Raw genomic sequence first — 27,988 nt, forward strand, 5'->3', positions numbered from 1 at the left:
TTCTAAATAAGAAACTGGACACGGACTCTGAAGATCTGTGTTCAAATCCTGGATCTATGACATTTCCTGTGCATAGTCTTGGGCAAGTCACCGTATCACTCTGTACCTCAGTTCCCCCTCTTTAAATGGGAACACCACTTCCTTTCTATCACCCTTTGCCTTGTCTATTTATACTATAAGCTTTCAGGGTCAAGGACTTTTTCTTATAATGTGTATGGACAGCATCTAGTACAAAAGAACTTCAGACCTCAGTTGAGGCATCTAGGCACTAATCAGAATATAAATAAATCAACAACCACAATAGTAAGTCTGGGTCATCTGGAGTTTGGATGATGGAAGCATAGCCATCTAAGAACTTTGACCACCTTGCTATGCCTCAAAGGAAGGTGAATTAGAATCTGAGGTAGCACAATTCCTCTCCAGTATCACTCGAGTACATCACTCAAGGATAAACAGGACACGCTGAAGGAGGTGTTCAGGATGATTTCAGGCTGTGACAGTGTTTGTGCTACTGTGTATAGTTGAGATTTAGATAAGAACGAATAAGTGCTTATTTACAATACATTCTTTTGCATGTTTTTTCCGCGTACACAAATAGGTCTTCTATTAAGGAGGGCATATTACTTTTAAAATGCAATTGTTTTTCCTTTATGTTTGGCTCACTGAAATAAGCTTAACTTATCTCTCAAAATTAGTAGTTTTTATAAGGAATCATTAACTGAACAGTGACTGAGCTTATCATGTACCCACTTCTAGACAATATGTTGCTCTATTATTCCTCATATACAAAAGGGATTTGAGAGAAAACACTTTGCCCTATACAATTTATACAAAGTAGGGATTTAGCAGCAGTTGAAACAAATTAATTTTACCTCGGGAACTCAACGCTTGTTATGGTTGGTTTCGGCAAGAATGAGCAGGCCAGGACAGTAACTTTTCACTGGATTTGTTATTCTCTCCTGACCTGCCAAGATGTAAAGTTTTCCTCTTACAACAAGTGTCCTGTCCAATCCATTCAGCTCACCTCTTTGCTCTTACATACAAAAGAGTTCTGGGGTATGAAACATCTCTGCTTCCCTTCCCCTCTTCATTCACCAGAGCTAAAGGAAGATATTCCTTACTGAGAAGTAGTAACCATTTCCAGAAGGTTGCACTGGACTGTGGCAGTTTCCTGTGTACTTTAAAGTTCTTTTTGGGATGTTTCATTATTGCCCACCCTAATAATTTTCCCTGAAATACCTTTTCCTCTTCTCATCCCATCTTCATCCTGTGCTACCAAAGGAAGTTTTTCCTCAAGAGAATTAAAAATCCTAGGGACCTGAAGTTATAATAATCAACTGATTTCTCTCCCCACCCCATCCCACCAATATTTTTTCTCCTCATCCCTTGCCCCTGCAGACTCCAGGGAGCAGAAGTCCATTGGCATCAATGAATTCCCAACAAATTTTCTAAGTTTCTCCAAAGATTCAGTCAAAAACTACCAATACACATTCAGGTCAGAGGTCAATTGATAGCTTTCAAATTCCCAGGATGGTCTCTTGGGAGGTAGAGAATTCACATACAGTTACATTGTAGCCTAGTAACGTAAGGTCTTCCTTCATGCAACATTGTACAGTCAAGTTTAAAATAAAAAAATAAAACATACTACAGAAACAGAAACCTCTTCATGTTAAAGAGTCAACTTTTGTTGGTCTGTGATCCCTTATGTGACAAAAGTGACATGTGCCTAGGCAAATCCCAAATAGTTAAAACAAAAGGAATAATATTTCCTCTAAACTTATCTTCTCTATAAACTAGTTCTGTGCCTTGCATTTTCCCATTCTGGTTGAATTAGCAGCATCCCTTAAAAAGGAAGAGATATATTAGCAGAACTGAAATTTATATTCTGAACTCATTCTACACAAAAAGGAGTAATTAAAATTAGGGAATATTTAAATCCAGAGGGGGAAAAAAATCAAAATGTAATTATTTTTTGCCACCTGTTCCCTGTACGTATAACAGGAATTTTATAAATAGTTTGAAGGCACAACTCTGTGCTTCTGCTTTGAACTCCTATTTGACACCACTGGCTATTTTCTTAAAAACCCAGATCAGAATAACTATGTAATGTTAAGTAATAGGCAAATGTTCTTGTTTTTTAGAAGGCAATTATTAAATTCTTATGGGAATACTTCCCATTTTAGCTACATAACATTAAAAAGATTTACTTGCCAAAGATTACAAAAGTGGCAAAAAGATTTTATCTCCTAGAGCTGACTTGTACATACTATAGATTGCAGTTTCAACCAAACCAGTTTCTGTTCTGTAGAAAATAAATGGTTAGAAATGTACAATATTACTAAAGCTTTTGGGGAAATTCAAAACAGGAATGAGATTCAGAATAGGAATAAGGGAAAAAATCCATTATTTATATAGTTTTGTTATTCTAAGACTGAAATATTTTGTTTAGAAAAATACACAAGAAAGTAATTTGTTATTTAAATGTATCATAGATTGAAAGCTTGATTTTTTTTAAACCACAGACAAACCTTCTGCATGCTGCAGCACAAGAAATACAGACTCCTCAGAGATGATGTACTTGTGCAGACACACCATGTTGGGCACACAGCGGGGAATGATGGTCTTTCTGTTCCTGCTGTACTCACTACTTTTCCTTAGACCCTGACAGAGAACAAAAAGGTCAGTTGTACCCTCAGTTGCCTTTGGAGCCTGCTGTGCTCTGTGTTTATCAACCAAACTAATCTATCCGAGTTACTCTGGGCTTCAGAGAAACCACTCATCTGCTGCTCTATGCCCCTCAGTCCCCCGAGGCTCTGCTGATGGCATCTGGCGCATTTCCAGAGAACAGAAGATGGCACAAAGCTGCCATTAAAATCAATTACATGGGTCAATGTTTTTATTAGAATCTCTCTCAAACTAAGTCATCAGGATGACACACAGTTATTTCCCTATGACCTTTTTTAAAAAATTCATTTTTTTAAGCAAAAGACATTGTTTAAATCAGTCTATGTTCTAGAGACAAAAGAAAACCCTGGATTCATGTGTTATCTTTATATTTCCACCATACTTAAAAAAAATAGGAAAAGATTCAGTTCCTGAAGAGGTAATGATTTTGGAAGGTGGCACACAGATGAAGTTATTGGAAAGGAAGGGGAGAGAGGTAAGTATGACCTACTATTATATTGATAAAGAGGATGTAAGGAGTAAAATGGAAAAGTATAAAGTTAATCTATTCTGCCTGTAGATACAATGAGCATCCTTACCTAGGGTCTAATATCTGCACTATATAATGTTTACAAATAACCATTTGTGAATTATAAATGGAATGATTTTTTGTGCACTGTAGGTGTTAGGATTTCTAACGCAAGATAAATAGAATTAGAACAGTTTACAGCATGTGTACACAGTGTACCTGAAGCTGAGGTGTAAATAAAGTTTCAGCAGTTACCTACAGCATAGTTTTTGGGCCTCAGTTCTGCAGCCATTACTCATGTCAGGAGCCTAATTCAAAGCAATGTAATTCCTTGTGTGAATAAGGCCTGCATCAAGCCCTCAAACTAAACCAATTCCCAACGTGATGGATTCACTGGGTTCTCAAAAGAATTTTGACCTGATCTACATGAATCACAGGAGGCAAACCTGAAGGATTTAATTCCCATGCAGGGAGGTCCTTATTGTTAATTCAGTAGTTTACTGGCATTAAACGGACCTTTCACAGCATAGTAGCCTATAGTTTTAAGAACATAGGAACTGCCATACTGGATCAGAGCAGTGGTCCACCTCATCAAATATTCTGTCTCTCACAGTGGCCAATATCAGATGCCTCAGGGGAACAAGCCCTGTAACGAACAGTTATGGAGTAGCTTGTGTATAGGAGAAATTTCTTCCTAACGTATGCACTGAAGCATGAGGGTTTATGTCTCCTATGCTCTAACAGAACTATGATCCTTTACTGAAGCCTGCTAAGATACTGGCCTCAATATCATGATCAGTGGTAATGCTATGTGTATAAGAACTGAAGAGAAAAAGGAAAGAAAAGGAGATGGAAGAAAGTGAAAATATATTTCAAATACATTTAGAAGATAGAAATGTTAATGTGCCAATAAAATTCACAGAGATGGCAACCATAAAAATAGGAAATATTTTCTTTGTGTGGAGTAAATTAGCAGGCCAAGTTGTTTAGCAAAGTAGAATAAAGATTTTACTTACTTTCAGTATAAACGTCTGCTGTGTTCTAGTATCCATTACAAGTAAAACCTAAACAAACACATAATTTAAAGAAAAAATTATTTTAAGGTTCTCATTAGTATATAGCTACTTAACAGTAGGCAACTCAAAAATCAACTATTGAACATTTCTATAGACCAACAGCTGCATGTTATTAAAAAACAAGGCACGCTAAAATACAAAAAATTCTGATAACGTATTAGTAAGAACTTTACTGATCTTTTTTTTTATGCTTGAGGACATGAACGATGTCTCCCGAATACTGCAGAAACTTCATCTGATTACCAATCAGCTGCCTAAAAATTTTAAAACTTGACTTAAACAAAAAAACCCCAAAACACCAATTGGTGTTTTATGAGTGAGGGTATAATTCAGCAGAACTCAAGTTAGGATAACTGCATAAAAAGCTGTGTTACCTCAGTTTAGTCCAACACTCCCTTCTCCCAATAAGACTTCTTTTCACACCACCAGGTTTCTTATACCCAAACGTTGTTCCTTCCCCAGAGGCTCCCTGTTTTCTTGGGAGAGAGCAGAGGCTGTTTTGTTTTTTAGAGTGAGGCTGATGGTCCCTCCCAGGAAGTCCAACTGAAGACTGTTTGTGTTGGAAGAAACAAACCAAATTGTGCATTATGACGACAACATGGCTTGTTCTAGCTCATACTGATTACGGCAACACCTAAAATTTTTAATGCCTTAATCAACTCTACTATCACTGCTGTTGAATTCCTCCACAACCTTACAGTTTTGGTGCATTTATAACTGGCAACACAAATTGTTGCAGGGAAATCCAGCGGTCAGAACTGCAATATTACAGTAAGATGGAAAAAGAATATTTATTTCGGAAAAGAGAATGGATTCTTTGTAGAAAGAGGAAAGATATAGCTGCAAAAGACAGTCTTCATTACAGTATACTGGCTCTGCTGCAGACACATCATAGACAACTTCATCTATAACTTAGTGACACCACCATGGGTGCTAAAGAACATTTTGTTACTTTGTAGGAGAAGAAATCTAATTAGTTAATTTAGTATTGACACTTGTTTGAAAGACAACCCTCAGAAATTCCAGTTTTAGGGAACTGAAGTTCTCCAAATCTCTTTGCAAACCCCCAGACTCTTGAGCATGTTACCCTGGAATTCCAAGACTATAGATGCCCAGGCATATCTGAAGAGTTCCACTTCAGTACAATAACCTAAAATGGTACATGTACAAGACCAATACTCCAAGATCAAACATGTAGAGCAGGGGTGGGCAAACTACGGCCCGCGGGCCAGATCCAGCCTGCCAGCCATTTTAATCTGGCCCACAAGCTACCACTGGGAAGCGAGGTCTGGGGCTTGCCCCTCTCTGGTGCTCCAACCGGGGAGCAGGGTTGAGGGCTGCTCCATGCGGCTCCCAGAAGCAGCAGCATGGCCCTCCTCAGGCTCCTACGCATAGGGGTAGCCAGGGGGCTCCGCTCTGCATGCTGCCCCTGCCCCGAGCACTGCCAGGACCTCGGCCAATGGGAGCTGCAGGGGCGGTGCCTGTGGACACGGAAGTGTGCAGAACCACCTGGTCGCGCCTCTGCCTAGGAGCTGGAGAAGGGACATGCTGCTGCTTCCGGGAGCCTGCACCCTGAGCCTCCCCCCACGCCCCAACCCTGGTCCCCTTCCTGTCCTCCAAACTGCTCCATCCAAGCCTGGAACACCCTCCTGCACCCCAAACCCCTCACCCCCTGCCCCACCCCAGAGCATGCACCCCCAGCCAGAGCCCTCACCCCCCCGTGCCCCAACCATGATCCCCCTCCCACACTCTGAACTCCTTAGTCCCAACCTGGAGCACCCTCCTACACCCCAAACTCCTCATCCCCAGCCCCACCCCAGAGCCCACACCCCCAGCCGGAGCCCTCATACTCCCACACGCATACCCCACCACCCTGCCCCAGCCCAGAGCCCCCTCCTGCACCCATGACTCCTCATTTCTGGCCCCACCCCAGAGCCCGCACCCCCAACCATAGCCCTCACCCCCTCCCATAACCCAACCCCAATTTTGTGAGCATTCATAGCCCACCATACAATTTCTATTCCCAGATGTGGCCCTCAGGCCAAAAAGTTTGCCCACCCCTGAAGTAGAGTGTGTGCAGTCTGAGTCATATTTGATTTTCATACCAAGAATATTCACTCTTTAAATTTCTCCACACTGTTATGCTTCCAATGTAAATACAATTACATTTAAAAAAAATAAAAAATACATTTCAACATTATTTAAACTGCAAAGTGAAGCATTTAAGAAAACAAACAAAAAACCACAGGAAATGCCAGATTTACAGTTATCCATACAACCTGCAGCATTGCAGTACAGACTGCTACAACTTGAGCTATAGGACTAACCATATTAGCTGGCAATAGCAGAAGACATTCCAGAGGGGTGATGGGCCAGTGGCACCAAGTTCTGGGGCCAGTGGGTGGCAGGAGCAGGCCAGCCCAGCTTTCTTCCCGCCCCTCCCCCCTGCCCTCCCCACTTCTGGAAAGAGGAGGACTCCTGCCCCAGCTGGCACCACCGAAAGAGGGATGATCTGCTGGGATTGTGTGCTGGTTTGGGGGTTCTGGGAAACCCACTCAGCTCTCTCTCCTCTCTGGGAGCTGGGGGAAGATCCTGTCCCACATAGTACCCAGAAGGGGGTGGAATGGAATGCTGGAGCCACATGCTGTGTCCAAGAATAATGGTGCCCAAACAGCAGCTCACAGGTATTCCCAGTGAAGTAACAGCAGTGTGGGCCTAGCTCTTTAGAATGTTCATACTCAATTATCTGGGCAGACTGCCAACATATTCCAGAATAATACAAGCAAGAGAAGGGAAATTGTGATTTTTTTAATCAATTATAACTCTGCTAAACCTGAACAGAATTTCATGGGATGAAGACAAGGCACTTCCCCCGCCCAAGAATTTTCTCCCTGCCTAATTTCAAAGGCCTGCTGCAAACAGTGGATGTGTTAGATCTTCTTAAGGAAAGGTTGCAATAATCTTTTCTAATGGAAGCCTAAGTACAGAGGTCACTACCAGCGCCTCCTGTAATACTCATTCATTGTACAGTGTACAAAAATACTTGATTGTTTTAAGATGAAGCTTCCACTGAATGCATCCGATGAAGTGAGCTTATGCTCAAATAAATTGGTTAGTCTCTAAGGTGCCACACGTCCTCCTTTTCTTTTTGCGAATACAGACTAACACGGCTGTTACTCTGAAACCTATAAAACAAGAGTTTATGCAATCTAAGATATAAAATATTTTATAGCAGCCTCTAAAAATTCTATTTGCCCACTCAATGGATTAATTTTTTTGAGGGATGTGTTGAATGTCATTTTCATCATAATGGGAAGGCTGGTGAGTAGATAATGTGCCTAAGCAGGTGAATTTTCATGATGATTTTGTAAGCCTGCTCTGTAGGGCTCTCAGTAACAAAAGAAGACAGTGGAATAAATCATAGCAGTAACATTGGTTTTACTATTCTTGCTTAGCCACCAGTCTTAAAATAAAATTTACAAGATATGCCAAATTAAGACAGATAAAAATTGTTAGGAAGTGATATTTTGTTTACAGTCACTTTGTCTTCTTTTACCAAGTTTATTTGTAGGTAGGTCCTATTCACATTGAGGCAATAAATACAAGAACATATGTGATTTTTTTTTAAATGTGCCCTTTGACTGTCAATTTCTCCCAAACAGGTGTTGGCTAAATGATTATAAATTGGCCTCTGGATACACCTCTTCAACTGAGCCATACAGGACTGGTGATAATATAATTAGACCTAAAAACATCAGGCTGGTGAATGCTTTCCATCTGTTTGGCAATAATGTTTAGTTAACAATAGTCTTTAAAAAAAAAAAGCACCTTCAACTTCGGCTCTTAAAGTTATTTATAGGGCCATTCTTAACACACCAGCACCCTTGCTAACAAGAGCTTTAGCCACTTGGAAATTATTAGCCGTACGGCTGTATACGAAAAGGAATGTCTGCATTTAACATCTGTATCTCATGCATCAACCTCATTTAAAGTCACTTCTTAATGAACAGTTCTATGGCTCTGTATTAATATTATAGCTGCATGCACAAAGATCATAAGGAGCCAAACTTTTTTTTTTTTTTTTTTTTTTAATACCAACAGTAGGCCAATCAGTAATGAAGCTGTCAGCATAAAGGACAAAATAATCGCTTCTTTAACCCTCAGACAGGATTTGTTCATTTGTAGAATACAACACACCAATTTAAAAACTGCTCATGGGTTTGCTCACCTTTGTAAAGGCAAAAATCTAATTTGGTACTAATTTGATACAATTGTCTTTCCAATAAAAGGCTCCTAAAGCCATATTTTATTTCATGATAAAACAAGTGCTATAACTAAAACTGTCATGAAATAATTACCTTTGATGGCATACCTTATTGCACAAATACAATTAATGTATTCCTCCCTTTCATGTTTCACACTTGCTTATCAGAACTGTATTAACATGTGGTGTAACAGAGCAGACTTCCGACTCTTCGCCCTGTAGTAACATATAGAATGACTGCCACTAGCTGAAATAAAGCAGACAACCTGCCCCTTACGGGCTAGCTTCAGCTGTTATATTACAACATCACAAAGACTAGCAGCTACTCTTTTTCATCCGTAACAGAACAGGTTTTAACAGATAATAGTTCCGCGTTGCTGAGGTTCACTAGTTAGACTGATTCACCAGTCTCTCCAACCAGCCACCATTCCTTCGCTTTTTCTCCCCAAGCAAGCATTATACTCACTCCTGTTTGGTCTTGTTTTCTCTGTTTAACTCAAAGCTGAAATCAGTTTCCACAGATTTGAAAATAATCCATGGCTCCATTTTGTTTGATAAAGAATTACCATTTATTAAGTACCTCTATATCTTGGCGTAAGTGATTATTTTGTCATGATGGAAGTTTAGAGAAACTCCTAGTGTCATCCATTTAGCCAAATTTGACTGGGTAGATCTAGGTTATATATAATTACTTTGAAATAACTGCAGAGTAGGGCCCTAACATTGTACTGAAACAGGTATGCTCATGCAATTTATCAAAACGTAGTCCATAATTGGCCTATCTGCACAAGTTACAAAAATGGGTAATTACCACACTATTATTGGCATTACCATAACATGCAAATAGCATGCAAATCCAAAAGGGGATGAGCCAAAGAAAGAAAGAGGCACAACCACTTTATTTAGACTCCAGTACATCTACTCTACAAAGCATTATATTTACACAGCAGAAAAAAAACAACCTCCTCTGGGCTACCTTGCAGGACTAGTGCTGTAACGTACTTTTGCAAAGATGAAACATATATCCAGTGGATTAAGCACTGACTTGCTCTCAACATCAGAGGCTTCGCTCCTCAGACTTTGGGGCCAAACATTGTTTACTGGTATTGTCACAGTAGGAGTTATGTATACTGGCATTCCTCCACATCCCTCTCCCACTGCAGAGGAGAGTGCAAGTGTATGTTCCTTAGGGATTTTTGGTAGGATTTCCCTTCAGAACACAGAACAACCAGGGTCAGTGAGCTCCCCCATGAACAAGCGCGACTTGAGAACATGAAGTTCCATAGCATGTTCCTTGTCTCAATACTCTATCCAAAGCGATGGCATCAGGAGTATCAGCAACAGCAGATTGTGTACAGGCACTTCTCTTATGTTATGTTAGGAAGCAAATCTGTTCCTGGATTTTGGATGCTGATGGAAGCTGTTGTGTAAGGATGACTGTAGCGTGAATTGTGACGTCTAATACCTTATAACAATTAACCGTCATCCACATCCATCCTCAAAAGGGAGGCAACCAAGTGCTACGCCAGACATTCGCCATTCATGGCAAGTGGGATTGTGATACAAAACGAGACTATGCAAACCCTATTTGTCATACTAATGTGCTATTGTTTTAGGCTTTAAAATCCTCCAATATAGCATGTTACCACCAAGAAAAAAAAAAACATAGGTAGGCAGTGCTACAAGAGCCAATTCAAAAAGACACAGAAAGTCGACAGGAAAAGAGCATTGCCAATAGGCCAAATAAATACTTTCATCAGCACACTCAAGTGTGCTTTGTACAGTATCTTAGCTCTCCCAGGCAGCCATGAAGTGTCCCAAAATGCATATAAACAAGGAATTATTGCCATCCAGCTACTACAACAAAGCGGGAATCAGTAATACTTAAGGTAATAACGTACCAGTTCTTTGTGGGTTTGTAAGCAAGATTTCCCATTTCATTTTTAAAACTGGAAGTTAATTCTGATGTTAGGTGAAACTACTCTTAAAAATAATTGCACTTCAAAGACCTTCAGATAATTGATTTATAAGTGTGTCCAACAGCTCAGTTTACAAACAAACACACACAACTATTTAAATATATTATATACAAAAAATCTGAGAAATAATAAAATCTAACTTGTCAATAACCATAGTTTAGCTTTAAGAAAACAGGTAATTTTAGGATTCTTTACATGTATAGAAATTAGCAAGTGTTTCAGTATGCTAATTTTTTTAATTAAAAGATATTTCTGCAGTAAAAGCTCTTTCATATGCACTACTGATTCTTCATCAAACGCTAAGTTTCCAACTTAACACCAGTATAGCCGGTGGCAGCCTGAAGGTTTACCATCTGCTGCCACCCAAAGTCACGGTGGCCACCTTCAGAACATATGCATCAAAGCCTTGAGATAAGAGACTGAAGGAATATTGCAGAAGTCAGCATAAGGGGAATCACAAACCCAGAGGCAGGCAATAGGCAAGTCACCAGAAAAAGAGAACATGGGGAGCCATTAGTCACCCTATAAAACACCCAACCAAGGTCACAAGGGACACTACTGGATCAACTAAGAGCTGCTATAAATGCACTGCTCTCTCTCGGGTGGTTTTTAACAGAAATGCAGTCACCTTACCAACTGCAATTAGGTTCTGCCTTGTTTTAATCTACTGCTGTTGCTGCTTCAATCCTACACATTTTCAGAACAGAACACAACATAGTTACAAAAAGAAAAGGAGTACTTGTGGCACCATAGAGGCTAACCAATTTATCTGAGCATAAGCTTTCGTGAGCTACAGAAGTGAGCTTTAGCTCACGAAAGCTTATGCTCAAATAAATTTGTTAGCCTCTAAGGTGCCATAAGTACTCCTTTTCTTTTTGCGAATGCAGACTAACACGGCTGCTACTCTGAAACCTAACATAGTTACACGAGCTTGAGTTTGTTCTATTTACTTGACCAACATTTATTAAAATAAATTAAAAAATGGCTTCCTAAAAAAGTGGGTTAAAGTGTGCTGATGTGGGCTACAAATACCTCCTGTATAATCAAATGAAAATGCATTACCAATTTTAACTACTTATCCTGGTCATTTAAGGTTTTTGGAGATAAGGCTACCACCTAGAGTATACTTTAAAAAGCTGGCTTTATCCTCTGTTACTGAATTGCAGTTCTACTCTGAAAATAAATGTGCAAAAACGTCATCACTGGGTTCTATGTTTATTGTATAACTCCAGACCAAATATGCTCCGTTTATGACACCGTTTTTCGAACCACAAATCCTGCAAACTCAAGTTGGGATCTGATGACCACGCTGGATTTTTTTTTCTTGTTTGCTTATCACTTCCAGGACTAAAAAGTCAAGTAATAACCTCAGTGAAATTCCACTGCCATCCAAGAGACTGCACAGGGGTAACTGACCAGAATTTGCTACATAATTTTGTTGATGCTTCAGAAGTAGGAATAAAATTCACCTTACTCTCCCTCAGCTGTGTTGGCTGTGCAAGGCTAATCAGAGTAAATGGTCTATTTAACAGAAATTTACTTTGCCACTAAATATAGTCAGTTTTCAGAGCAGCTCTACCCCCCATCTTTATTTATATTGTTTTATACTTGCACACACATGCATGCACTCAAAGATTATAGAGCCAAGAAGGCAACTTTAGTAAAGCACTTGGCTGATACTTGTAAAAAAAACAGATTAGTGCTCATCACTATCTGTGGAGTCAGTGTGATGCCTTCAGTTATCCCCCTTTTTTTTAGTGATTATCCATAATTAATTTATGCTTTGTGGAGTCTCTTGATGAGCAATATTATAGTTAACAAAAGAAAAACTCTATTGGTTTAATTACTGAAAGTGCCAGAGAGCAGCAAATATGAAAACTCACTTATGTTTTTAGACTTTTAGTTGTGCTGTAAAAGGTGAAAGCTTACTCCCTTGAAATAGACTGGAAATTAGCCAAAAATTATATGTGGCAAAATATCAAGCCGGAGGGGGTATCCAGTGGATTATACTTCAGGGTATCATCCATGATCAGATAGTTATTAAATATAAAGCATCAACTGTGCTAAGCAACTTATTAGCATTTAGTAAGACGAGGTCCTTTTCCCAAAGAACAAACTACTTCTACATGGAAGCTGGCAGATGGCCTATAATGAACCAGAGAAATTAAACATGCATTGTTAGATTCTTGATTTGGGGGGCGGGGTGGGGAGTGGAGATAAGGGGTTAAATTTATGTTAGTCTTCTGAGTTAGAAGAAACTGTTCTTTAGACTGTTCTTATTTAGCATCTTTATTAATTACATGAAATCAAGTCAATAGTACAACAAATATTTGCAGCGAGTACTGAAATACAGAGGGACTTAGAGAGTTTAGAAACGCAAGTTTAAAAAAAAAAAAAAAGATTCTGATGAAAACATGCAGTCCAATACATAAGGGGAAAAATAATCTTAAACACATACTCAATGGGAGGGGACGTCTGGGAACCAGTAGCAAGACCTACGGGAGGGTTAACAGAGCAAATACATTAGTTTGCTGTGTGATGGGATTATAAAGGCAAGCCCGGGTGATTCAACACTGCCTACCCCAAGGCAATATGTCAGAGCAGGGAGGTAATAATCTCTGTCTGTACAATTGTTGTATAACTGCACCTGCAGTCAATTCCGGGCACCATATTACCAGAAAGTTATTGACAAATCTGAGGGAGTTCAGAGAAGAGCAACAGAAGTGATCAGAGAGCTATAAGGGACTGAAGTATGATTAAAGATTTCAAAAACTTGTGTGTGTATAGTTTGGCTAAGCGAAAATATATTAAATATGTCAAGTGTGTAAACTCCAAGGAGTGAGATTATTTTCTTAAATTTCATAAACTGGATAGAGCTAGGAATAATAGAATGAAACTATGGAAAATAAAAGGCTGAATAGCAGAAGAGATGAGACTCTTCTTAACTGTGAGATATGTTAGTTTGTAAAACAGTTTCCTTAGGAAAGTGGTGGAAGCCCCAAGTCTTGGGACCTAAAACTAGACTAGATATTAAAATGTATTTTAGGAAACAATTCTGTAATGACAGCGAAATGGATTGAGTGATCCAAATACAACGTTTCCATCTTTAACGTCTATGATTATTATCATAGATTTGAAATTGCTATAAAACAAGATAGTCATTTAAAACACTCAGATTACAAAAAACTACTCTTAAAACAAGTTTTCTTATTTACGTTATTAATAATAACTAGATTAATCAAATTGTAAATATTTAATCTGCTTTTTAACAACTATGACATTTGTTTCCATTGTGTTATGTGTTGGGCAATGAAAATACGACTAGTCAGTTTAACTGTAAACAAAAATTAGTTTCAGACTTGTTTCTCTTTCTGGTTCTTATCATCATCATAATACCACAATAGAGGTAATATGTGAATTCAAATAGTCATGCGATTGTTGCAGCTACATTTTCTCTAAATCTTTTATGCTCACAGTTACTGTACAAACCCTTAACTAATGTTAGGGGAGAGGAAGATCATCAAAATTTAGCAGAATGTTTATCTGACTGCCATATGCCAAAATATGAGCTGATGTCAATATAAATTGTGCAACTGCAGTACTGTTTAAACTCTACTCAAAGTAAAACTGAGGATTAAAATACTTACGCTTCTAAGGGGAATTAGTAAACATGGACTAAGTCATAACTACTGCAATATTAAACATTCATGTACAACAGAGGAACTGTCATAACACAAGCCCATTTTTCCTACCCTTTAATTAAACTCAATTAAACTAACCATAACCTGTGGAATTCAACTAACTATGGTGCTGCAGCATATTTAAAAAAATGCATTATGCAAGCAAGCACCACATGGGTTCTTTACATTGTGCCTTTTTTTTCCTTTTTTGGCATTTCCTCTTTTGAGGCTGATATAAGTAATAATCATATCATACTTTTTAAATAATTAATAATACTGATTTGGGCGTCATGGTGACTTGTCCCTAGAAATAGAGCATAATAATTTAACATTGGGGGTGTGATTTCTCACATACAGAGTAACACTGAACAGAAAACCAAATATTTGTAATGAAGTAAAGTTATATAGTGGCAATGAGATTTTTTTCAGTTTTTCAGAAAAATTACAGAGAGAGATTTACATCCATGTGAGAACCCTGTTTAAAGACTTCTCAATTAATTTTATCAGGACCACTGATGATAGTGTTCTAATTCTTAGTGACAGGTTTCAGAGTAACAGCCGTGTTAGTCTGTATTCGCAAAAAGAAAAGGAGTACTTGTGGCACCTTGGAGACTAACCAATTTATTTGAGCATGAGCTTTCGTGAGCTACAGCTCACTTCATCGGATGCATACCGTGGAAACTCCGTATGCACCCGATGAAGTGAGCTGTAGCTCACGAAAGTTCATGCTCAAATAAATTGGTTAGTCTCTAAGGTGCCACAAGTACTCCTTTTCTTTTTGCTAATTCTTAGTGTTTCAGATTATGTTATATACATTTTAACCATGAATCTATTGAACAATAAACCTAATTCACACAAGTCTTGGCAGATTGAGCCTGTTACTGATATCAGAATCATCAGGGAAAATCCAGATAAAAGTCCACTGAAGCCAATTGTGTTACTCCAGATTTACACCAATACCAACTACATCAAATTTGGCTGTTTGGGGAAAAAAGTGATGAGACATTGCTTATAGTAGCATAGTCCTTGCTTAATGAAATGTGCTTTTAAGGGATACAAGATGAATCTTTAAACAAAATGAATCTAAATAACAGAGGGTTGCCCACTAAAGAATAAGACATTGGGCTTGAAACAGCATTGTTAAGGTGTCTGCAGTACCACAGCAAATCAGTTTCTTCAGGGGCTGATTATAGTTTCAAAGTAAAGAGTTGCTTGGGGGGCAGAAACTCAGCATAGATTCTACAACACAGAAATATTTTTTACTAAATAAGTTTTGAAAGAAAAAAGTTTTCTACTTCAAAAAGAAATCTGCAAGTTTAAGATGCTTTATTGTGCTCATGTAACTGATTACATTTGGTCAGGGGGTATCTATAGCAAGACACACACACAAGCCCACTCTTTGGCATGGTACATTCATGCTCACAGGAGTTACACTCACATATTCACAATAGATTCGAGCCCTGAACATTCAAAAGACAAGAGCCTCATTTTTTGATTAGATTAAAACACCATTTTCCCAAAAAAAAACCAACAACAACAACAAAAATCTATTCACAGGGGGGCCCTTCCCCTTTTAAAAATATAAAAGCCTGTGGCAAATAAAGCAGCACACCGCTTACTTTTGAAGCAAACAGCCCAAATGAAAAAAGATAAGATAAAGCCATGGCCAGAATTTTCCAGAATTGACTATTGGTTTTGGGTGCCCAGCTTGAAGGAGCCAGCATTTCAGAAAATGATGAGCACCCCATTTTCTGAAAATCAGGCCCTTTCTGGGCATCTCAATTGGCGCACACACACACAAAAAGTCACCCCATTTCCTTTTTACAATCTTGGCAGCATATCCAACCAGGGACTCTCGCAGTGTTTGAGCAAAATTCCAGAGAAGCTGTTTTTTCTGCGTCATCATTGGTATACCACTGTTGCAACTCCACGACATCTAGCAACAGTGGGAGCACTAGGATATAGACTGGTCACCAGCATTTTTACTGTACTATCATCTAGATTTGTTTGAGCAAAGTTAGACACCACAGTGGTAAAAATTCCATTAGTCCATCTCCATTAGCACACTCATTGTTATTAATACCAAGGAAGTTGTATCATGACTAGAACAAAGATTCGGAATTTATCAGAAAAAGCTCTGTGTGATGCAGACCTAGTTACCCCATGTTGTGTCCCAAACCATTATAAACTACTTTAAGGCAACTGTGCTACAGTTCTGAAAGATCAGGCTGTCACATGATTTTGCCCCTTCTTCACAGACAAAACACATTAAAATATGGTTTGGGCTAAATGTTGCAAATGGATGCTCCCACGTGGCTGCAACTGAGACAAGACCAAAGTGTCACGAGCCTGCTGATTTGTACTCAAGCACTACAACACACAATATAGTGTGTGTTAAAGTACCTATTTCTCAGAAAACCCTGCTTTTGAGATGCCATTTGTTTCATTTTTAAGAGGACACTGCATCCTGTAGATGCTAACAGCACATCACAAGCCTGTTCAGGGAAGAGCAAAAACTATTTAAAGAGTTCATATGAGGGAGACCGGTTAACATGGGATATCTTGTTTTGCAGCCAGGAACAGGCTGACAAGTTACAGATATAGACGACACCAGCTGCTGAAATGGATCAGGAGCATAGCAATGGTTTGGAGAGGTACACACAACACATAAAGGGTGTTTCCTGCATATGGATGTTCTCCCACATCTTGCTCTAGCAGTGGTTTTACAAGGGAAGCAGCAATGGGCACTCTTCGGACTTGTCCACACTTACCGGGAGATTGATAAATCGGTGGTCGATTTAGTGGGTCTAGTGAAGACCCGCTAAATCGACTGCAGATCGCTCTCCTGTCTATCCCTGTACTCCACCGGATTGAGAAGAGTAGGGGGAGTCGATGGGAGAGCGTCTCCCATCGACATCACATAGCGTGGACCCTGCGGTAAGTAGGTCTAAACTACGTCGATTCACGTAACTCAAATTGCAAAGCTTAGATCGAATTTCCCCTGTAATATAGGCAAGGCCTTATACCCTGTGCCATGCCTTAGCAGTGAGAGATGAGACTGTCTGCTCTGCAGAGATATTAAAGATCCCATAGAAGGAGCAGAGGTTTGCCTCCATATCCTTGACCAAAACTAAATGTTGTGCCGTGCACTGGCTGAATATCTATTTATGTACTCTAGCCCAGTAGTGTCTGCTTTTCTGTGATGAGTGAAACTTCAGAGTATTACGGGATCCTTTGGACAATCTAATATTTATAAATTTACTTGTGACCTGATGTCTGTAGTACATACACACTTGTACTCCCTGGAATATGCTTGCTTTCAATGTCACTAGTTACATAAGTAGTTTACGCACATGTTTAAGCTCTCCCAAAATTGGAGCCTTAGAGTGAGCGTATTGGGGGTGCATGAAGAAATGGGACATAAGTGTACACAATGATTTACAGTGAAGGTAAAAACACTGTCCCTGTACTACATATGTAATAAACACTATTATGTTTTATACACACACATATTTTATATTCACACAACATACTGTATGATTAAGCTCCTTTGGGGCAGAGATTGACTTTATACTTGCCTTAAAACACTAGGTACACTTATGACACTATAATCAAATGATAAAAACAAAACTATATCTCAGAGTAAGATTAAAACTTAGAAGAAGAGTTGAGAGCCTGGGAGCAGGTATACAAGCAGACAGATATCTGAAAACCTCTTGCTCCATCTCTGAACAATAATTCAAACTTAACTCTGCCAACTATGGCATACTAGCTGGCTGGCTATACAACAAAACACTGTTAGAATGCATGTCATGCTGATGTCTCCAATATTAAATCGCTTGTTTTTTGTTACCACAGTAACCTTGTCTCTTTGCAGAATAAGTTCGGATTCCAGGATCTGGATATATCAGGCTTGTACCTAGAAGCTTGCTAAATAGGAATCTAGTGACACCTGGGAGATTCAGGTTTCAGAGAGGTAGCCGTGTTAGTCTGTATCAGCAAAAACAACATGGAGTCCTTGTGGCACCTTAGAGACTAATAAATGTATTTATTTATTGATCAGATGCATCTGATGAAGTGGGTTTTAGCCCACGACAGCTTATGCCCAAATAAATTTGTTAGTCTCTAAGGTGCCACAAGAACTCCTCACTGTTCTTGCTGGGAGATTCAGTTAGCCCATGGAATAAAGGAGCTTGGCCCTACAAGGTGTTGAGCATCACCTCCAAGTTACTAAGCATTTCCAGTATTTTGTGGTCTTTAAAACTGAAAGACATTTGAAGAGGTCTTACTCCACCTCTTTACAATAATATCATAGCCTTGTATGCCCAGGTATGGACAATTCCTAAGGCTCTAGGCTGCCTGCTCCATCTCTCCTTATGGGGGATTATGAGGTTAGGTAGTTCCTGGAATCCCCCATAGTCTTAAAGATTTATACAATGCACACAGCTAACAGCTATAATCAGCTTATCAAATTGGTCTTTCAATTGCTCCTTAATAAATATACAGGGAGAGAAACACTGAATAGATTAGACACTTGCCATCAAATGAAAGGAGATACAATGTATGTGATATTATAGCTAAAAGGTCCTTGCATGTTGTGAAAACAAGGTTAAAATCTGTGTGTATATAGCCCAGAGGAGACAACATAATAGTTATGCATGCAATTAAAACAGCATAGGCAAAAAAAAATCCAAATTGCTATGTTCAGTCTAACAAAAGAGGAACAAATTCAGAACGAAGAGTATAGCAGCAATTTTTAATAATACAAGTTACAAATGTGTCATGTGACCTGAAACACGAAGCACACAAGCCAGGGATCACTCAAGGAACAATCAAAAGGCATCAGGGGAATGGAGTGGCAACAAGGAAATGAGTCATTACAAGTTGAATTAGTCGTCGTCTCATTACTGAATAATACATCATCTTAAATGTACTTGGTAAGGGGATAACTAATCAGCGATATCAAAACAGTGCAGCTACTTTATGAGCTGTTATTCTTTCAGTCACTTAATTGGGCTTGCAAAAGATCTGTATGGTCCATTACAATTTACACGATAGTCGGATATTACCCTGAGATTTTGGGAGATTTTATCTGAATGAGTCAAAAATTAGTTTGACTTCTTCTAGATCTCTGCCTTGGCTGGGGATTTGAATTCCAGGTTCTAAGAAGAGAGAAAGCAAATCTCTTTTTCACAGGGGTTCCCCCTTCCTCAAGTCTCCATATTGCACTGACTGTGGTAAAGTGCATGAATTTTTACCCTTCTGTATTTCAAATAGCCATCAGTTTAATAAACTGAAAATGTATCAACATGTCCTTATCCCGGTATTGTAACCATGACATTATTTTCAAAAAGCAGGCCCCATCCTAATGAATGCCACCAAACATGTACCTTATCCTTTAGCTCAAATATATTTTGCATGACCTTACATGAATTGCTTAGATAAAAGCCTTTTTTCTTCTACTTTTGTTATTTTAAAGTGCAGATGCATTTGAGTCATTTTCCCCTTTTGTTTCATATCCTTAAGATCCACAGCTTCAAAGACAAAATGTCAGCATGCAGTCGATTTATGACTGAACTCTTGAAGAGACACTGAAGAATTACCTTGTCAATCACCCCAAGGACTCTGAAGGCCTTCAGTTCCTCGGCAGGGCTCCTTAGGTTCCAAGAGGGCCTTGAACTTAGTGATCCTGGAGGCTAATGGAAGATATCAAAGATTACACATCAATCAGGGCGGTACTTGAAGGAAGACTGCCTGCTGTAGCAAATGCCAGGCCGAAGGAAACGAAATTTATCATAAATCAGAGAGAGTGGAGATGAAAGGAGAACTTTTCTATTTGTCCTTAAATGTAAGAAAAGTTGCAAGTAAATAAATCAAGATAACATTGAATTCAAAATTTTAAAATAGAAAAAGAAATGAGTTTATATAGTTTCCAATGGTTTGCAGAGGTAATGAAACTTCGTAACAAACAGCTGAGCTCCCACCTGGCAACAATAATCAATCATAGTCTTATAGTTATTCTGGATTCACAATAGTTCAGGTCTTAAGGGACAGGAAAAAGGAAATTAGAAGCTTTATAAATTACAAGAACACAAAATACAGAATTCTTAACAGTGCTCTTTTTGTTTGATGGCAAGTGCTCTCTACTCATGTCAGTCATAAACCCTGATGTAATAAGGTACACAACACAATGATCCCCAAAACAGCCTTAGCCAAAGGTAGCTATGCATTACCCATCCAGAAATAAGTTACACTGAAACAGATGAGTGCGCATGTTAACTATTCAAGTAGTTAACACGTGTATTTTTGTCCCCACTGTGTTTTGTGACCTATCAGTATGTAACTTACCCATTTTATGTGTCAGGCATGTGTGTTCACTGCTATATACACACACTTGCAGAATACAAGCCCTGCTATTCTCTCCAACTTCCTTCCATACCTAAAGTAACAGAATTTCACCTGAAAACTAAAGTTTGGACTTTACTCCCGACAGCACTTGTGGTGAAAAGGGAATACATTCTGCAATTTGTAGCACGAGCTCAACTAAAGAAGACAGGCTACCTGCAGTGTTGTGCTGTGCCCCAGGGGTTTGGGGTGGGAGAAACCCAGCTGAGACCTGCCAGAAACATCCCTTGCTCCATCCCTTTAGAAGCCACAGAATGGCTTCTATTGTGTCACTGAGAAAGGAATCCAAGCCACAGAGAACACACTCCTTTCTGCACTAACCTGCTTGTCTATGTTAGATTGCCAGGTGATGGCTCTCTTCCATTTGTCTATCCAGCAGTTGTGGCAGGAGGGGAGATTCGGTTCAAGTGTACGCAATTCGGGTCAGGGACCTGTATTGGTTTACTTGCTCCACCGATCACCATGCACACCTATGGCACTTGAACAAGTCATATTTTCAAAAGGGTCTAGCCACTTACCTGCCCTAACAAAGAATAATCAGATCCTTCCCCCAAAAAAATCAAGTATGCAGCTTCCACACAGAGCCACAGACCCTAACCCGCTACCTACAAATAAGACAGCTTCCAGTGGCTTTATCGATTAAAATAATTGAACTGAAGCAAAGCTCTTTTGTAAAGTTTATCTTTTTCCCTGTGGAGAAGTCCAGTTTCCTGAACAAGGAGGAAAGGAAAGTTCCAAACCTATCACCTTCAGCAGCTACCGTTGAGGAAAACTAACTCCAGATGAACCCACCCTGCCAGATGGAAATAAAGAGCTAACAGCAAGAAGGAGTGAAGGGAAATCGGAGGTAAACTGTGATCCAGAATAACAAGACAAACATTCCTGAAAAAGAGTGAGCCTCTGAGCCTGGCAAGTAACCACTGTCCAAAAAAAGCCACCCTCTTTATTCTCATCTAGACAAACTTCATATCAAACACTATGTATGTCAACAGTTGAGGGCACGTGTCACTATTCTCACCATATGTTTTCTTACGATTGCTGTAGACAAGAAGATCAGCCATGTTACCTAATTCTTGAGAGTCACAAATCAAGGTGTCAGTTTTATTCCCTTGTTTCTCTTTTTGCCCACAGTGATGCCCGCCTCCTTCTTCACAGCACTTAACATGCTCTTTTATGCGTCTCAGTTGTCACCACACTCCCACTTCTGATCAAAACTCAGTTTCCATCTCTGTGGGCCATTGGACAGTGGTTGTTCCCAATGTAACAATCTATGTAAATTAATTCCAATGATCTCAAATAAAAGCAAAAAACTTTATTTGGCGCAAGAGTAGAAAAGAGACAAAAATCAAGAATGAATAAGTAAAATAAAATAAATGCTTAGATACTAGCACAATAGTGCCACTAGATGGACAAAGTTTGTGCTATGAAGGAGATTAAGTCAAGAGCAAAATTTTACTCAGCTAAAGTCAAGCTTCTTCTAGCTAGTCAGTTTTGAATGGTATCAAGGAGAGATGCAGGTTTCTCTCTTTCCTCCCCTTTTTCTCTGGATGTATCCCTTTAAGATCTGCAAAGGAGGCATTTGTCCAATTCAGTACTAAAATGATAGAGGGCAGTTCCATTGCCCTTGGGGGTCCTTGTACAGTAATACCTCTTTCTTCCTGTTACCCAGCCATAGTGAATTTTTACTATACAAACTGTAATGGGTCCCTCAACTTGTTTCCCTGCTCAGATTCCAAAAATACTGGGTTTGCATTCAGTCAAGATTTGCCCCACTTCCAAGAGCATTTGGCCAAGGAAAGGCAACCAGCAGGTAGTTCACATAACATCTCAGTTTAGTTTTGACACCTCTTGAAAGAGGGTGGTTCATTGCTATGCAGATGCAGATAACAGACCACAGTGTTACAATTCTCTCAAGTACAACTGATACAAGTAGTAAGACATTAACTCTCACAAAATGTTTCTCATTTAGAATGTCCCCATAAACGTATCTGTGGTCTCTTAGTTCCCCTTCAAAACAAGACTGGAGAGGAGAGGAGTGGGGGTGGGTGGAGGTTAAGATTTACTTTGGATTAGGGAGCTTAATTTTATCTGAATTTTCTAAGGCTTTGCTTTTTAACTGAAATAATCTCCTTAAACTGCTCTTAGGGCTGTGAAAAATAAGACAAAAGAATTTTCTGCCCTTTTTGTCCTTACTTGATACAAATGTAGACAGACAGAAAGTTTGACACTTTTATGTTTGCTACCTGGGAGCAGTCATTGACAATCACACACAGTTTAGTGTGACTGCAGCAAAAAAAACAAACTAAGAACAGATGGGTCCCAGGGGAACTGGATTGGGAAGGGCAAAGTAGAGATCTATTAAGAATGTCTTGAAACAGGATTTTTTTTTGCACAAGTAAGCTCAGCTAAGGATATCAGCTTAAAAAGGTGGAAGTTACCTCAAAAAGCAATTTAATGCTGGCAGAAGCTGCTGAATTCTCCAACTCAGTTTACTTTATAAACTGCGGAGTATGAAGTAAAAATACTTAAAACCCACTGACAGCACTTTTTAGAACCAGGTATCTTGCATAATACTACAAAAAGTAAACTAAATCAAGAAGCACCAAAGAATTTTTTTTTAAACCCTATATAAAGTTACCAGAAAGAACTACTGTGTTTAGGGTACATACAGAAGGTTATCTAATTTTAAAATCAGTTTTGAGATAACTAAAAGCCAAGAAATTCAGACAGACAATCTTACAGATCCAATTTCAGAGAAATGAAACTGAAGCCTACCCCAGAAACTGATCCATCTTCAGAGAAGGATTTCTGGTATAGGCTGGAAATTTTTTCAGCACGCATTAGATATTCTGCGGTCTTCTTCTTCACTGCTTCTCGACGAGTTGGACTTGACTCACCTAGATAGAGTAACAGAAAATGGTGAGGTTCTTTGTTTTTGTTTTTTTTTTAAGTGTTTCCAAACACTTGGAGAAAGATTGACTTGATTTTGCAGTCTTTGGATCCAGCCTTATTCATGGATTCTGATAGCCAAGCCTACAATAATATTCGATTCCATGTTCTTGGATTTGGGTATTCTGGCAAAGATACAGTTTAAGCCTCATTACATACTCAAGTAAATGAAAACTCTTACATTATTTTTGCCAATTTGGTGTCAGTTTCCATAGAAACAAAATTAAGAACCGGAGGCAGCAGTGAAATGGACTCTGTATCCATGGAAATCAGATTAGTGCATATACGGTAAAGGTTATAAATTACTACTTTAAAAAAAACAGAAGAGGCAAAACTTGCTTATTTCCATCCTTCCAACCTATACTTCCATGAAAATGGGGTCAGAAATGCCACTAATAGCCGGGTGAAACCGAGAACTCACACAGATTTCAGCTGCTGGCTGACCCCTTCCTTTTTGGCTAAGAGGCTAATAAGTTTCAGATGGTCACCAGCCAGGATGACAAGATGAAACCACTCTGCCCGCAGGCAAGATACAACAGTAGCAGCCTGATGAGAATTCAAGCCCCCTCCCTGCAGCTGTGAGTCAGAGCGGGGCTTCTAAATAGGCATGGTGCCTGAATCTTACAAGCAGCTTCATCATCTTTCATCTCAACCACTGGTTAATAAGGTTCTGGAAATTTTTTCCAACCTGTCAGTGTTGTCTTCCATTTAGGAAAGAATAAACTGAATGTTTCTTGTTTAAACAAACGTAAGCTATTGATAAGAGCACTGGTATATATTGTCTGTAAACATAGGCGGGTATAACAGGCCAGGGGAGGCTAAACCTCCCCTAAGCCAAGCTCTAGCAGCCCCACCCATACTCCACCCTCTCCCCCAAGGCAGCAGGAGCTCAGCTCCAGACGGAGGTCAGAGGCCCGGCATTGGGGCCAATTCTGAGGCTGGTGGGGGATCTGGGGCAGTTCAGCGGGGGCACCTCTGGCTGCAGGAGGGGGTGCTTGGGGCTCGGGCAGAAGGGATGGGGCCTCATGACTAGCCGCCCCAAAGGGGGGGCTCATGCGCCGCCCATGTGTGTAAAAATGCAAACAATATACTTTTTAAATTCTCAAAACTTGCTTCCAGTCCTGTTGCTTCTGTCTGCAGAAGGAAACTTAATCTTGTACAGATGTCTGCAACTTCCTTAGAGACAGTCATCAGCCCCTTTGACATCCATCAAGAGCTGGTTTTCTCAGGAACAGCTAATTTGTTTATATTATTAATATTTGGCTTCTCTTCAGCCAGCAATTTCAGTTCACCAGACTAGTATGAAAGTCAAGCTACTGCTGTAATTATTGATTATGTGTTTTTAGTCTGAATGTTTACCACTGTTTACCTATTTTTCTCCCCAATGCCTCAGTTATTTTAGAGCAACTAACACACAAGACAGCATGTCCCTTTGAGTTTTCGTTGTTCTCTCCTATTTTCATTCAACATTAATTTTACTTTGTCACTCAGGATAGGAAAGAGTGTAGTAATATTTATTTTTCAAAATATTAAATTTATGAGTTATTCACTCATTAAAAACTTAACCATACCAGTAAGGACTGTATTTGCAAAAAGGGTTCTATTCGAAAGGTTGTCACATCTCTCTCGTGGCTGACAGGAAATCTGATCTCAATACTTACCAATTCAGGCTTTAAATGCTTAAACACAAGGTCTGTCTTTGAGCCAGAATAAGAGAATCAAATACGTTTGTGGAGCTGGGTTTATTTTATTTTATTTTTTAAATTTACATTAGTTTGATCTCTAATTTTTAAAAAGCCAAGAAAGGTTATGAAAAAATACCAGCTGCCTATCAGTCCAATCACTTCTTAACATACCAAGATTTTCTGGCACATCTAATATATAGCACATGTGGACCATGTAAAGGAAAAATAGGCTACCAAATTCCAAGAAGATTTGAATAATAAAATGTTTAAAAAACTGTGACAAAACACTTAGATTGTGATGACGAACAATCCAGAAAACTAAACGCAGACTCTAGCATTTATCCCAGGTTTTCATTTCTTGTAGCTCCTCACTTAAATAAGATATTACAATAAGATGATAGACAGACAAACTTCTATGTTCAAGATCTTTCGCAACAGTGGTGCATACTTCACACGTCAGAGAAATGCAGAGAGGTTGTATTTGTATGTTTTATAGGAATGAACTATTGATTAAACTAGCCAAACTTTTTCAAAACTTAGGAGGGAAAAGTAATTTTTTCTAATACAAGCTTTTTATTTTAAAGTGTTTATTTGGGAACATTTTATTCATATTTCCAACAGAGATCATGTGGTCACTCTTCAATATGGAGCCCTGAATCATTGATATGAGCATCTTTTATTAAGATTTACACCTTAGAAAGATTTTTTTTTAAATAGTAACAAACAGGAATTGTTAAACCCCTTGACAACTGATCATACAAGCTCACTCTACAGGCCATTAGCCTCGGATCCACTGAGGGTTACCAAAAGAAACGACACCATCCGCTCAAGAAACTCCCTGAAAAAGCACAGGAACAAATCTGCACAGACACACCCCTAGAACCACGACCAGGGGTATTCTATCTGCTACCCAAGATCCATAAACATGGAAATCCTGGATGCCCCACCATCTCAGGCATTGGCACCCTGACAGCAGGATTGTCTGGCTATGTAGACTCTCTCCTCGGGCCCTACGCTACCAGCACTCCTAGCTATCTTCGAGACACCACTGACTTCCTGAGGAAACTATAGTCCATTGGTGATCTTCCAGAAAACACTATCCTGGCCACTATGGATGTAGAAGCCCTCTACACCAACATTCCACACAAAGATGGACTACGAGCCGTCAGGAACAGTATCCCCGATAATGTCACGGCAAACCTGTTGGCTGAACTTTGTGACTTTGTCCTCACTCACTATTTCACATTTGGGGACAATATATACCTTCAAGTCAGCGGCACTGCTATGGGTACCCGCATGGCCTCACAGTATGCCAACATTTTTATGACTGACTTAGAACAACTCTTCCTTAGCTCTAATCCCCTAACTCCCCTAATCTACTTGCGCTACATTGATGATATCTTCATCATCTGGACCCATGGAAAAGAAGCCCTAGAGGAATTCCACCATGATTTCAACAATTTCCATCCCACCATCAACCTCAGCCTGGACCAGTCCACACAAGAGATCCACTTTCTGGACACTACAGTGCTAATAAGCAATAGCCACAGAAACACCACCCTATATCAGAAACCTACTGACCGCTATTCCTACCTACATGCCTCCAGCTATTCCTACCTACACGCCTCCAGCTTTCATCCACACCACACTACACGATCCATTGTCTACAGCTAAGCTCTACGACACAACCGCATTTGCTCCAACCCCTCAGGCAGAGACAAACACCGACAAGATCTCTATCAAGCATTCTTACAACTACAATACCCACCTGCTGAAGTGAAGAAACAGATTGACAGAGCCAGAAGAATACCCAGAAGTCAATTACTCCAGGACAAGCCCAACAAAGAAAGTAACAGAACACCATTAGCTGTCACCTTCAGCCCGCAACTAAAACCTCTCCCGGGCATCATCAAGGATCTACCACCTATCCTGAAGGAGGATCCCTCACTCTCACAGGACTTGGGAGACAGGCCAGTCCTTGCTTACAGACAGCCCCCCAACCTGAAGCAAATACTCACCAGCAAGCACACACCACACAACAGAAACACTAACCCAGGAACCTATCCTTGCAACAAAGCCCGTTGCTAATTCTGTCCACATATCTATTCAAAGGACATCATCATAGGACCTAATCACATCAGCCACACCATAAGAGGCTCATTCACCTGCACATCTACCAATGTGATATATGCCACCATGTGCCAATAATGCCCCTCTGCCATGTATATTGGCCAAACCGGACAATCTCTATGCAAAAGAATAAATGGACACAAATCGGACATCAAGAATTATAACATTCAAAAACCAGTCAGAGAACACTTCAACCTCCCTGGTCACCCAATTTCAGACCTAAAAATGACAATTCTCCAATAAAAAATCTTCAAAAACAGATTCCAATGAGAAACTGCAGAATTGGAATTAATTTGCAAACTGGACACCATTAAATTAGGCTTGAATAAAGACTGGGAGTGGATGGGTCATTACACAAAGTAAAAACTATTTCCCCATGCTAATTATTTCCCCTACTGTTACTCACACCTTCTTGTCAACTGTTTGAAATGGGCCCCCCTGATTATCACTACAAAAGTTTTTTTTCCTCCTGCTGATAATAGCCCACCTTAATTGATTGGTCTCGTTACAGCTGGTATGGCAACACCCATTGTTTCATGTTCTCTGTGTATAAGTATATATCTTCCTCCTGTATTTTCCACTGCATGCATCCGATGAAGCCCACGAAACCTTATGCCCAAATAAATT

General features: G+C 39.5%; 1 protein-coding gene across 1 annotated transcript in view; it reads right to left on the bottom strand.

Annotated features, from left to right (window-relative positions):
- Positions 1-27,988, bottom strand: part of RPS6KC1 (ribosomal protein S6 kinase C1) — a 108,632-nt gene that overhangs the window by 31,850 nt on the left and 48,794 nt on the right. Inside the window, exons 8-11 of the mRNA XM_084624180.1 lie at positions 23,373-23,494; positions 19,796-19,888; positions 4,210-4,257; positions 2,529-2,661 (exon numbers count right to left, since the gene is read on the bottom strand). Coding sequence (XP_084480306.1) covers positions 2,529-2,661; positions 4,210-4,257; positions 19,796-19,888; positions 23,373-23,494 — 396 coding nt within the window. The remainder of the gene's footprint in view (positions 1-2,528; positions 2,662-4,209; positions 4,258-19,795; positions 19,889-23,372; positions 23,495-27,988) is intronic.

Source organism: Lepidochelys olivacea (assembly GCF_965140295.1).
Source record: "Lepidochelys olivacea isolate rLepOli2 genome assembly, chromosome: 3".
Classification (NCBI taxonomy): Eukaryota; Metazoa; Chordata; order Testudines; family Cheloniidae; genus Lepidochelys; species Lepidochelys olivacea.